At 41.1% G+C, this 13,795-nt stretch overlaps 1 protein-coding gene across 4 annotated transcripts in view; it reads left to right on the top strand.

Annotated features, from left to right (window-relative positions):
• KALRN (kalirin RhoGEF kinase) overlaps positions 1-13,795 on the top strand; it is a 452,901-nt gene that overhangs the window by 295,408 nt on the left and 143,698 nt on the right. For all 4 annotated transcript variants that reach the window (XM_082284833.1, XM_082284834.1, XM_082284835.1 and 1 more), the window contains exons 12-13: positions 493-662; positions 6,158-6,332. In XM_082284833.1, the coding sequence (XP_082140959.1) occupies positions 493-662; positions 6,158-6,332 (345 nt within the window). The remainder of the gene's footprint in view (positions 1-492; positions 663-6,157; positions 6,333-13,795) is intronic.

Here is a 13,795-nt window from a genome sequence, read left to right on the forward strand (position 1 = left end):
TGCTGGAAACAAAAAAAACCCAAACCTCAACCCCTGGGAAAGCATAGCTGAGCAGGCACAGCTAGACTTCAGTCAGTACTGTACACACATACCAAAGATTGTAGGTCTGTCCTGCAACAGGCTTCAGCTACATGTGAAATTAATAGCAGCTGATAGTGCTCAGCTCCTGAAAGGGTTAGGTTATCACAGCTGTAGGGGATTTTAATTTGTTACTCGTGTAAAGAGTTAATCAGAATAAAATAATTAGTTATTATGTTAGTATAATGAACAGAAACTGAAATTTTTTTACAAAACTACCTGGTATCATGTTTATTTTACTTTATTGCTTTAAATAGAATCAATAACAAATGTATCTTTTTGGGTTTAGAAATTTGAGGTCAGTTTTCCTGTGAAACATGCATCCTTAGCTAATGCCTATTGATCTGGAATTAGAGAGCAAAAGGGTTAAATCTCAATCCCTCTCTGATTTATATTTCCCTCCCCTCTACCCAGCTGTGGACATGGATGGAAGATCTGCAGAAGGAGCTCTTAGAGGATGTCTGTGCTGACTCTGTGGATGCAGTTCAGGAGCTTATCAAGCAGTTTCAGCAGCAGCAAACAGCCACCCTGGATGCTACCCTCAATGTTATTAAAGAAGGGGAAGATCTAATCCAGCAGCTCAGGTAAGCATCCACCTGGGGCACAGGTGTTGAGAAATCTGATGCATGCTGTGCTTTAGGGGTGCCTAAATTGGGAAATGCAAGCTAGGATCAATTGGGAGAGTTTGTTAATTCTTTGCTTATTTGTAATTCTTCAGACCCTTTGAAGGATCCTTTCAACGTTTTATTGAAATTACAAGGAGTGATTTGTGTGGACTGACTAGAGTAGTCTGTGGATGAACATGGGTTTCCTGTTTGACAGAGAGATTATTTATAGGCACTGGGAAGTGAATTGAACCAAATGTGTTTGAAGTGAATATTTTTAGTTGGTATTTATAGAAGATTGTTAAATAGTTGTGAGCTGAGGCCTCGTGATTTATATGGTTTAGTTTCCTGATGTAGGGTAAGTGTAGTCCTCTTAATAAAATACACACGTGTCTAACAGTCTTCACTGTTTCATTTTGCATGCAGCACCCTTCTATTTATCTTTGTGTATGTGGGGTTTATTCATAGTGTCAAAGAGGCTCTTATACTGCTGATTCTACTGGCACTATGAATTAAACCAGCTCATTTTTGCCTAATTTAAAATACATGAAGAGACTAACCCCAAGAATTTATCAGAGGGTGGGGGGGAAGGGGTGTCGGGGTTTTTGTTGGGGGTTTATTGTTTTTTCTTTCTCAATCTGCAATTATCATCAAATGAATATTTGCAGAGTAAGCTTATACAGAATTTGTAGTTGTGAAATCTCTCTCATTTGTTGTAACAGTGGTTTTCTGTGCCTTTAGCTTTGTTGACAGCAATGAAGTTTTCCTGCTTTTTAGGGATGTTACTGGGCACTGAACCATCACTTATTATTTAGATCTTTGTATTGGTACAGGTTGCCCTTATCCACATGTACATGGTGTGCATGTACTGTATGCATTATAATATGCAAATATCCCAGGTTTTATGCATTTCACCAGGCTGTCCCAGATAGTTACAGCATCCTCCTCACCCTGAGCTTTCCTAATCTGATGCCTTTACTTTTCACCTGAGATGTGCAGAAAGTCATGAGCCATGATAGGAACCTGATAAGAAAATCCTAAAATGCTCTAGAGTAGAATGGACATTGAGGGCTCTGGTGGTGCTCTGCCCTTAAGAGCCCTCCTAGGGTCCTTAAGTATTTTACTACTGCCACATGCTGAGCTTTCCTCTAAGCTTTTTCTTGTCATTCTGGATGCAGAGTTTTCTCTGCTGGGTCAGAGAAAAAAAAAAAAAAAAGAGGGATTTGAAAGGACTGCTCTAGGTTTTGATTGTCATTCAGCCCTGGGCAACCACACTGGAGAGCCCATGGAGATTCCTACTCATGCTGTGTGTGATTTGCTGGCATCATGGGACAGGGTGAGGGACCTGAGCTGTAGTATTGCTTGCCAATCTTAGAGCTGGAGAGGAAGGATCAGGAGTAGACATAGGTGGGTTCCATCCTTCTATTCATCTTTGCTGATGAGATCAGTAGGAAAGAAACATGCTGAGTAGGCTAAATGAGCTGCCAGAGGGGAAGGGGTTTTAGCTGAGAATGTGTCTGTGGCCAGCTGTAGCAGGTCAGTCAAAGGTCTGCATGGTCACTTACTTATATGCAAAGAAATTGTTTGCAAAGTTTAGGGCATTTCTGTGAGATGAAAAAATGGCAGTGAAATTGTGGACTAAAGATTTTTTGTTATTCTTCCCAACTATTGGAATGGCATCACTTCAGTGCAAACACCCATGGATAAAAGTCTGAAGGGGACCCTGTACAAGGCCATCAGGTGGAGTGTGAAGTGGTTTGTGGGGTTGCAGAAAGTGTCTACATTCAGAGTTCTTGTTCTGGTTGTGAGATTGGCCTAAAGGCTTTTTGCCAGCACCTGAGTCGTAGGGAATTCTGGGGAGTGGCCAGGGTAATACCTGGAGCTGAGAAGTCAGTGGAGCATGGGGAAGAGGTGAACTGCAAGGTGATGTGTGGGACTTGAGGTTTCCTTAATGTGAACGTGGTCAATTCTTAGTTTCAATCTTGGAAAAGTGATGGTGGCCTCCGCTTTGAGACACTGGAGGCATGGAATTCGTGTTACACTCAAACGTTTGCAAAACACCAAGGCAGGTTTCGTGGTGGCTGTGTTTAACAAAAAAAAGTTGGGTTTGAGTTCTGGCTTGTACTCTGGGCAGTGAGCAAGGTGGAACAAGGTGAACATATTTGTGCAAAGTGATTCCCTGCTTCTGATGGAGTTAACACCAAAGCCAGATAGAACGGCTGCCAAACTTTTGAATGCACACAAAAATTTGCAGCACTGAACTGAACTCATCTGAACTGTCAAGATTAGCTGGTTCAAGTGTTGGATTTGAGCACTCTGACTAACTGCAAAGCCTGTAATGTGATCCTGGACTCTTTCAAAAAGTGAGGCAGAACAGTGTGAAAAAATGCAGTGAAGCTGCCTCTGTGTGTGCCCACTCTTAAAATCTTTCGTGGCTGCTGGTAATGGTAAAGAACACACAGATAAAGAAAAAAAGGAAAAACTAGAATTGCTGCAATCTTTCCTTAACACTGGATTGCATTTCAGTGTGGATCACCTTGTACCTGCCATGAAGAATAGATGAAGATTGCAAACGCTACAACAATGAAGAGAATGAAATACACTGCTCTTATCAAGCATGTCAGAACACAGGTTAAAAGCAATAAAATTGCTGGAGCTTTGGAAAGTTTTATGTTTCTTGTCCTTATCTTTGAGAGAACAGATTTTGGTTTAGAGAGGATCACTTGTGTAATAGCCACTCTGTGTTCCCTCCAGATAGGCGATGAAAAGCTCAGCTGCCTGAACTACATACCTTGCCTGGGACTGCTCTTCACGCAAGGTCTTCAAGGCCTCAGTGACTACATCAGGAGCCCATACCTATCAGGAGTAAAACAGGCCTACCTAGCAACTCTGTACATGTCATGATTCACATTGGAAACACTTTTCACTCTTTCTTATCAGTGCTTTACTGAGGTGATTGTTGTTCTCAACAGTCAACAAGAAGCAAACCTTTTGAACTGAGGTTCCAGGGGTGCTGCTGGGGGCAATATTTCTGCTCATCTGTGAAAGGCAAAACAATGACTTGCTCCAGTGAGATGTGAAAGAGCAGGAATGTTCGTGGCTGGAAAAAAAAAAAGCCAGTGAAGAGCTAGGTATCTTGCCCATAAGCTTTAGAAAATGGGTATTTCTCACTGAGCTTTCTCACAGTTAAAGCACTGAAAGTGGTTTTAGGAGCACAGTGTTCATTTTAAACAAAGTCAGCAGCAATGTACTGAGTCCAATTTTATGTTCCCCAAAGTTTATTTTGGGGATTTTTTCCAATAATTTCCTTGAATTTTAAAACTCTAATCCATAGCCTTTCAAAGATTAGTAAGGATCTTATATTTATTCTTTCCCAGAGTTTCTCATTGCCAGACAGAGCAAGAAATATTGTGGCAGAGGCGTGCAATCTCAGAAATGGTTTTTTTCTGTAGGGAAATCTTTCTTGAACCAGACTAGCTAGGGATTGTCAATACCTTATCTAAGGAGACTTAAAAAAAGTACCAGATTACTACTCTTAAACTTTTATATTGCATCAGTCACTGAAATGCAAGTGCGGCTTGATTTGAGGAGTGAAATGTTTAATGAAATAGAATTTCTAAAACTAAGTGTGTCTCTAGATCCCGTGAGAGATTATTCAACACTAGTCTTGAATAATTCATTGGGCAATTTAGATAATATATGAATAGTAATAATCCTGCATTTGAGTGAAGAGTTATTTCATGTCCTTTTATAGGAGACAGGTGCTGACTGAAGGAAACAGAACTTTATTGGATGCAGCCTCAGATTATGCTGTAGTTTCAAAATCTCTGGTTGTTTTCATTCCTTCTTCCTCTATACAGCTCTAATGTGGAGGCAGAGAGAGGTCCTGTGATTACCAAGAATGTGAAAACAGAGTGGGGCAGAAACCATAACACCTGGAGAGAGAAATATTGGTGTAATATTATTCCCTTATAAGCAAGGGAAATCGGTAGTTCTTGCTTTAGAATAATGCTGGAGCATCTGAAGTTCAGTGTATTAAATATCAAGTAGTTGAGGGAAAAGAGGTGAAACGCATCCAAAGAACTAATTACTGTGCAGTTAATAGTATTCTGTATTTTTAACTTTATTCTCAGTCTTAGATGTTCAGGCAAATGCTTGCTCATTTCCTTCAAACCACTTAATGAAAACAGAATAATGTGTGTGTTTTATTGCCTTAGAACCTGAAAGGTGTGTTTTAAACACAGCCAAAATGACCCTGTGTTAAGTGCCCAGTTCAGTTTTAAAAGTGTCTGCTAAAGATAATGCTTGATTTTTTTTCTCCATTATGCTCCCTGACAGTGTTAATATTAAGTTGACTGCTGTTGTTTTATTCTGACCCCATGTGATGACAATTTGCACAGGTCTTTCCAACAGTGTATTTGATAGGGTTTTCTGTTGTCTTAGTTTAAATATACCAAATAATGCAGTTGCTATCACACACCTTTGAGCAGGTTGGATGGAGAAAACTATTGCATCTGAATCTTGTTTTAGCTGATGTGCCAAAGCCAAGATTAAACTTTGGCTTCAGAGTTTCCTTTCTGGCCCTTCTGAAAGTTGAGGGCCTTGTGTGGAACATTTGAGGATAAATTTCAGTTCTTTATGTCTGCAAATGGTATTTATCCATAAAACAGTCACTGAAAAAAAATTTGCTGAAGACATAGCAGACTTTAGGTGAACCTATTAATATACATGAAAGCACAAATATAAAAGGAACTGTCAGGACTGTCTTGTGCCCATGCTAAGACTTCTTTCAAGAACAGCAAATTCCCCCTTGGCCCTGGCCCACCAGTTAAAAGGTCTGCTCCCTTCTGCTGCTTGTAAATGGAAAATGTTAACTGGAGCAGTATCTGACCTGCTGCAGTCACACCTCATTTCACTTTTCCAGTGAAAAGACAAGTCAGAATCTCTCTTGGAGTGTTGGGGTATTTTTGCACTGTATTCTGTATCCATTTCTGTACTACGTAATCCAAAGGATATCAAGGCATCCCTAGCCATTGGTCTCAAATACTCGTCATTCTAATTCAATTAGCCTGTAAGTAATAAGGTAATGCAGGAAATTAACTTGTAAAGGTCCAGGTGGGTGATGTGAGTATAGGCAGGAACAGGTGATCCTGCAGCATTAAAGGTGATTGCCTGCCAGTCTCCTCAAGAGAGCCATTGAGATTGATGTGCCATCTCTTCCCCTGCCCCTCCCAAGTGTGTAAGGTCACAGTGTCACCACACAAAAAAGGATGATCCCCCTGCTCAAACTTTGTGCCGAGCTCAGGAGCAGGAGGATTTCAGCAACTAGAGGAGATGAGTGTTGCACACACCTTCCCTCAGCCCTTTGTGCTTGGGTTTTCTCCTCAGCAGCACACAGAATCACAGATGTGTAGTTCTTGCTCTTTTGCCTGCCTCACAGCTCGGCTTTAACCCTGCTCTCTGCCTTGCTACAGGGACTCTGCTGTTTCCAACAACAAGACCCCCCACAACAGCTCCATCAGCCACATTGAATCTGTCCTTCAGCAGCTCGACGAGGCCCAGGTACAGATGGAAGAGCTCTTCCATGAGAGGAAGATTAAGCTAGACATTTTCCTTCAGCTCCGGATTTTTGAGCAGTACACCATTGAGGTAAGAGCTGGCTGCATGACCTGAGCAGGGGGGAGATGTGGGAGAGAGAGGACACGTGAACATAGCCTCTGAGGGTATGTCTTGAGCTGTTTGTTTGTGCTCAGCTGTCCAGTGAGGGGGAGAGCAATTTACAACCATTCTTTAATTCAGATTGTTGGACCTAAAGTATACTTTAGGATAAACTGCCAGAATGCACTGAAATAGGTGCATGGGTGCTTAGCTGACTATACTGAGAATCTGCCTGTTTTGCAGAGAAGCTTTATGAGATGCCTGTTATAACTCTCTGTTGACATGAGTCACTTAAGGATTTGAAAGTCGTGTGTCACTTATCAGTGAGGTTTGTCTCTTCAGATATGGATACATGCCTGTCTTTAAACCACAGAATGAAAACTGTGTTATGCATAAAAGGAAAGGATATTTAAAAGGTGGGCTTTTCAGACATTGCAGTGGATTTATTTAAAAAGGAAAAGAATATTAGAGGGGAAAGTTAAAGTACATTTTATTTCTTCATGCAAAAAAGGTCCATCAGTTGTGTTTTGAACTTATGTTTTGGAATCAAAAGCACTGGATGGAAAATTCATCAAAACATTAATAATTGGGGTATTCTTGGACTGAGAAATTTTGAAGAGACTCCAGCCAATCTCAGTAATTACTTACTGTAGTTCTGATAGGACATGATGAAAAAAGAACAAAATGTATATTAACTTGTACACAAAGTCCATGAGACTCGTGTCAGTGCTTGTGTCCTTTCCTGGGACGTGTTCCTCCTGCTGTATCCCCTGGTGCTTGTTTAGTTCAGGGAGCACGTGTAAGTGTTTGAGGATGATACCTTCCTGAAGGTATTGCTGGTAAATCTCTGCGTAGTGTGAAGGTGGGTGCTGGTAACTAATGGGAGGTTTAGAATGCCACATTACATTTTGTGTTTAAGACATGGCATGATGAATTATAGTGGAATAAAAGGCAGGAAACAGGTGTCCTGTTTCCTAAAAGGTGTCCTGTTCTATAGCTGAATGCCAGAGATAGCAATCAGTGAGGAGTATCTGAGCTTTTCTGTTGCAACTGCACAGTGAGGTATTTCACTGCAGTCTGTCCTACAGTGCTTGTTAATTATGTAAATTGGAATAGTTTCCTTTACTCACCAGTTATATGCAGCCTCCTTGCTATTGAGAGGCAGTATTCTTTGGTTGTGTATGTAAATATAAATGTATTTATTTCATATCAGATACTGCTCTTCCAGCAAAGTATGCCACCTCCTATGTTTAAATAGAGGATACTTTGATATATGTGGTGTGGCAGATGCTGAATAATTGAGAGTTTTACTCTAAAGATGTAAATGGGTGTGAATGCTGTACTTGAACATACCTATACATGGCACCTGTGTTTTCAAAAATGAAGAAAAAAAATAAGAGACAATCAATATGTGCTTCTGGAACACCCAAATGTGTTTGTAGGCAGTATGTGGTGAACCCATGTGAGCTATGCATTAAGGTCTTAGCCTGTTTCACTGCAGATTCAAGGTCTGAATCTATAATTGTGCTGATTTAAGTAAAAATCTTTTTAAAAAATTAAAACAAATCATTGTGTTAAATTACTTTTCTTTCTAAATAGTCTTTCAATCAAAGAGTGTCACCACCAGGCATTACTTTACTGATGGGGCAACCGAGGCATCAGGAGAGGATGTAACTTGCACTGTTCCCCTCCACATGGGATACCAAAATGGGAATACTTTGTGGATACCTCTGATTTGCTTCTGCATAGATCCTACTTCTCTATATTCACAGAATGGAGTGGCTGTGATACATTAAGATATTTAAAATTGGAAATGTGCTTCAGAGTCTTCTAAAATCAGATTAGCTAGAAAGGATTTTAAAGAAAGTCACCACTTAGTTGTCAGTGTAGATTTGCTATTTTTTTTATCAAATGAACATCTGAATTCCCTCTGCAAGATTAATATTACAGGGAAATCTGAGAGCATGTTTCATAGAGAGTCTATGGGCAGATGATTTTATTTAGAAAGCTCCCTCTCTCAGAAAAATATTTTTTGTTTTAGAATAATTGTGACAATTTCTACTGAAAACATGGTGAAAAATATATCCAGGTCAGCATCTTAAACCCTGTAAGTACAGTTAGTACTTAAAGAAGAAAGGCAGTTTGAGGGATAATAAAACAAAGGCAGTTTAAAATAAAACATTAAGTAACACATGCATTTCAAACAACAGCTGAATTGGCTCAAATTGACACAGTAATGGTGCTTAGAAAGTAGATTTCAGTCAGTTGCCTCAGCTGTATAATAAAGATTCCAAGTCAGTAGGAAACTGTTACAAGAATTAACAGAATTATCTCATGCCATTGTTGAGAAACAAAGAGATTTTTTCATCACCATAATTTAAAAGCATGTAGTATTTCTAATGGTTGACTCTTCCCAGCTATTGAGGGGAAAAGATGATGACATTTAAAACAGGAAATTAAGTATTTTTTTTGCTACTAAAGACAAGTAGCTTGAGCTATGACTGGAAATGTATTTAGGTTTTAATTTTCCATAATAGCCTAGATCCTGCATAGATTAAGAATAGTGAAATAATGTGTACCAGTATGATTGATTGTCAAATGAATTTCTCCTTTTCTAGTCTAGATAAGCCCCCTTCCATCTGTCCAAAGAGCAGAGCCATATTGAGCACATCCTTAGTGAAAGACTTCTACCTGCTGCAGCTGCGTTAATCCTCCCTGCGCTCACACAAACTGCCTGCAGAGTGTGGGCCCTCCTCCTCCTCTTCCCAAACTTGAACACTTTTCTCCTCATTGCTGCTTCTGCCTTGCTAAGCCCCAAGTTTCCAGGTTTTTCCTTCTTTGGTCTGTTATTTGGGTCTGTTGGTTCTTGTGCTCCAGGGAATCCCTTGAGATGAGGTCCCTTCCCTGGCAGCTCTGGTGAGAGGAAGATTTGCATCTCTCTAGTGGAAGCCAGAGGGATGCAGCTGTGGGAGTCAATCTGCTTCCAACAGCTTTAGGGAAGGCTGCACGTTAGAGCTCAGCCTCAGAGAACATTTACATCTCATGTTTTCTCTTTCCATCCAGTTTTGGTACTGAAAATTTTCAATTCTGTTAATTTTCCCTGCTGCTCTCTCTCCTTTCTAATTAATAATGCAGACAAAGTATTAGGATTTTTAAAAATTCACAAATGGCAAATGAGTGATTTGCCTTTTTGTTTAGGAAGTGTCTGCCTTTTGTTCTTTGGAAACTTCCCTGCTTTGTCTGTTCTCCCCAGATATCGAAATTTGTGCCACAGATCACATAACCCGTTCCTCTGGCACCTTCCTAAATTTACACTGTGCCCATCTGTTTTGTAGCCCTCCTGGTTTTTGAGATTTTCTATAATCTTTGCTTCTTGACAGAGGTTTGGAGTCCAGACAGACTTCAGTATTAATGATTACTGCACAAGCAACACTTATTTCCATCTATTTTGGCATTATTGATCTTGTACTTCAGTAAAACCTGTCAACTGTTGTTGCGTTTTATCTTCAGGAAAAATGCTTTCCTTTAAGAGAAGCCACCTGCCCATTTCTTTGGCAGGGCAGGCCAGCTGTGTTCATTTAGGACTTTTAAGGACTTCTAAGCCTCACAGGCAGCTTTTGTGTTGTCCTGGAGTCATGGCAGGTTTGGCAGATATGAATTTGGGTACAAACCCACAGGCCCATCGCATGAGCTGCCTGTTCTTTCTTGCCTTAATCTCATTATATTGACTGATATTTACACTCTGGATTCTTGGGTTAAGTTATGAAATCCCAACTATGGCAACACCTGGAAACAGACATAACAGAAACATGAGAGAGCCTGGCTGTCCCTATGGGAGGCTGTTCTGCCCTAAATTTTAACACCACAAAATGACAGCCCATCTTTTATTTAGGAAACGTGTCCAACTCTGATGCCTGATATGTTTTATTCCTTTACCAAGCCACTGCGCATTTCAAAACAAGATGGGATCATTGGGATTATATGGTTGGTCTTTCTGTATGATACTGACTTCAATTGAGTTTGTGCCAGGTAACTCGGGAGATTTCATGGAATGTGAATGTGGTAGCTCATCTGCTGCGAGGAAATCGGGAGTAAGGCTGGAGGGCTGAGGGCTGGCAGACATCAGCAGCAGTGCTGGCACCACGCTGAGTGTATTACACATATGAAGCACAGTCTTGCTCCAGAGTTCTGTCCTCAGGAAGCTCTGTCAAGTAAACTTTGTCCTTTGCTTCAGGAATAGCAATTTAGAGGCTTATTAACCATTATTTGAGTGACTGCGAATGTACAGCAAAATGCTGAGTAAATGTAAGAACCAAGTGGTAAAATGCACTGAGTTGCACCCCCTAAAAAATTACTGCCATACAAAGTCTTTCTGCATATTTTTCCTTTAAAGCTTTTGTAGAGAGATTATCAAATTCACCTGTAGGCCTCTATAAAACGCTATGACTGTGAACAGGAATGATCTCAGCCAATATGTGTCCAGCAGCATTTGTTGGTTACCTCAAAAGAAACTTCCTTCTCCCTTTCCCAGAAGTGTCCAGCTCCTTCCCTTGCACATATTGTTTCTTTTCCTACAATGTGCAATGCTAGACAGAACCTGTGTTCTGTAGTCTTAGAATGATATGGTTCCTACACCAGGACAGTCCTGGGAGGGATTAAGGGGGTTCCCACAGTACAGTGTAAATTGGATCTTGTATGTAGTTTGTTATATTTCGAAAAACCCCATGATGACTAAAATCTTCACCTGCTGGACATCTAATTTTCCCCCATCAATTTCTTTGGCTCTGTTTCACCTGCTAATTAAAATTTTCAGCCTTGGTTTCTCTTGCTGGCTCTTCTGGCTGTTCACAGCCATCCCTGAGCATGAGTTTAGGAGGAAACAGGAGGCAGCTTTCACAGCAGCTCATTTCACTGTTATTTACAACTCATTCGAGCATCCCATTCCAGCTTTATAACACTAGCAGTACCTTTCAAGAGCATTAGCTGCCTGCATGAGGGTACAAGATATTTTGTAGCCCCCTCACTGACTAAGACCTGACACCCAGGTATGAACTTCTTTATTAGAAATAAGTGTTACAGTGATTTTGAGATAGATTTGAAAGAAAGAATGGTGAAAAAAATTCAGCCTGTTCTGTTCATAAGCTGGAATCCTGTAATGTTTCATGCTTATTGAGCTTTTGTTTCTCTTTTCCATGTATGCCAAGTTTTCCAACTGCATGTCACTTCATTTTAAGAAAAGGAATGCTCTAAGCTGTTCTGGGCACCCTGGGTTTTAGAGATGAATTCCATTGTTGCTCCAGATATTTTTGGGATTCAAAGGAGTCAAAAGCACCAGAGCAGAATCATCACTGTGACAGTCCTTTCACACTTCAGTGGCTCAGGTCCCCACTAAGCCAGTGCAGCATCTCTGTCTGTTGTCAAAAAATTGGGGTGACAGTGTTGTCATTTTGCACAGCATCAGCCAAAACCAAGGCCTGAGAAAGAGGAACAGCAAACTTACTGCTTGTATGATCTGTAGAAATGACAGTTCAATTTACCCTTTCCTATCTTAGTCCGTTCCTGGACCCACTTACACGGTTGCATCCAGCCCTCTGCTCCTTCAGCCTGCTCTGAATGCTGCTGCCCTTGGTATTCCTGGTGCCCAATCTCTGGTGTGTGCCTTAGAGTTCTGGTCTCACCAACTCTATTATAATTCCTTTCTTTCTGCACTCACAGACGATCCCTCTGCATCCAGGAGTTGGAATATTTTTTATTCCTTCCTGGATCAAATCTTACCTCTCATCTCATCCATCCTCACTCTGTTAATCACAGCTGTATGGCTGTTACTTTTTTTCTCTTGAGTTGAGCTAGATCTTGCCTTTTCAGTACAGATCTGCTCTGTGCCTGTGTGGCTGTTCTTCCTGTCCTGGCTCACCCCCATGCTCTACCCACTCTTCTCACCTTTGCTTCTCTTCCTACTTGCACCATCAATTTTTGTTGCAACCTGCCTCCTACATTTGCTTATTCTTTGCAGGCATCTTTATTTTAGATCCCTCTCAAGCCCACTCTCTTTGTGTCGATAGCTTGTGCTCCCATGATAGAGCGTTTTTCCCTCCTCCTCATATGCCCTTCCTCAGCCCATACTTCAGAATATCAGCTCCTATGTGATTCATTTTCCATATAGCATTTATCTTCTTTCACTTCATTCCTCACTTCCCCTCTCCACCTCCTTCAACTGGCAAACAAAATTTTCAGGTTGCCACTAAACAACATGACTTTAGGTGTTGAACACTGAATTAAGGCTAAACAAACAGCATTCAAGGCTCAGAAGCACCATTTTGTAGAAAATCTCAGCAGCAGCAGCAGCATAAAAAATATATACTTAAGGATTTAGATAACTTATTGGAGATGTACAATTGCCTGTACAGCAGCTGCTCTGGCAGGCTCTTTGGCCTGACTCACAAACAAGCTACAAGGTAGGCATGAGCTGCCTGGACTGCTCCTATTGTTGCTATTATTAATGCTACTACTTTTCACCTGTGTGTCTCTTCTCTATACCTCTCATTGTTCTCCAGGACTGGAGAACATGTCCCTCTCCATTTGGTCATGTCTCCTGCTGGTGTTGCAACATGATAAATCCAGGAGGCAGCAAATGCAGCAGTATTGCAGCAGTGGGAATTTGGATATATTAAATTGCTGCTTTAGGAGGATTCCTGCCTAAAGACTATGTGGTCTAGACTGTGGTCACTGTGTCTGCCTGGAAAACAGACCTGGCTGCCATAGTCTATATATCCATAATTGCTCTGTGGTGGTCTCATGGAGCTCACACAGACCCAGCATTTGCTCACATGCTTCCTCCATTTCTGTGATAAGGATATCTCAGATATTTCACTTCATACTAGAGTGGGTTCACTGCCAGCATTGCTTCTCCTCCTGTCATTGTGGCAGCAGGAGCATCTGTTTCAGGTGAAGAATTACAAAATGTGCTTCCTAAGCTCATTGGAATCAACAGCTTTGTCATGTCTTTCTCTCATCAGTACTCCTGAATCATTTGACCTTCCTTTAGTACTAGGGAGCTGTTTCTTGGCCACTGACCTTGTATGACCCACAAAAAAGGAGGGTGGCTCATTCCAAGGAGCTGGCTGAAGTGTGGCTGACAATGAGTTGTATGTGCAGCTTTCCTTGGAACAGTGTGGGAACCAGGGGATGAGGCTGCTGCCTGTGCTAGTGTAAACCTGTGCACTGCTGCTCTTGCTGCTCCCACAACCCTTTTACTTTGGTACAATTTCTTTCTCAAGCCACAGCAGAGCAGAGCTCAGGTCTTCTATTACAGCAGGGCTTCCCTTCTCTCACTGCATGTGAAGGTTGCTGAGGTCTATTTAGAATCACAAACACTGGGAAGTAAAGTGAATAAAACAAAAAGCACTGTCAGTTCTTCCCACCAAAAAACTAGCACATGAACAGGGTAAACTAAT

Source organism: Coloeus monedula, assembly GCF_965178545.1.
Source record: "Coloeus monedula genome assembly, chromosome: 7".
Classification (NCBI taxonomy): domain Eukaryota; kingdom Metazoa; phylum Chordata; class Aves; order Passeriformes; family Corvidae; genus Coloeus; species Coloeus monedula.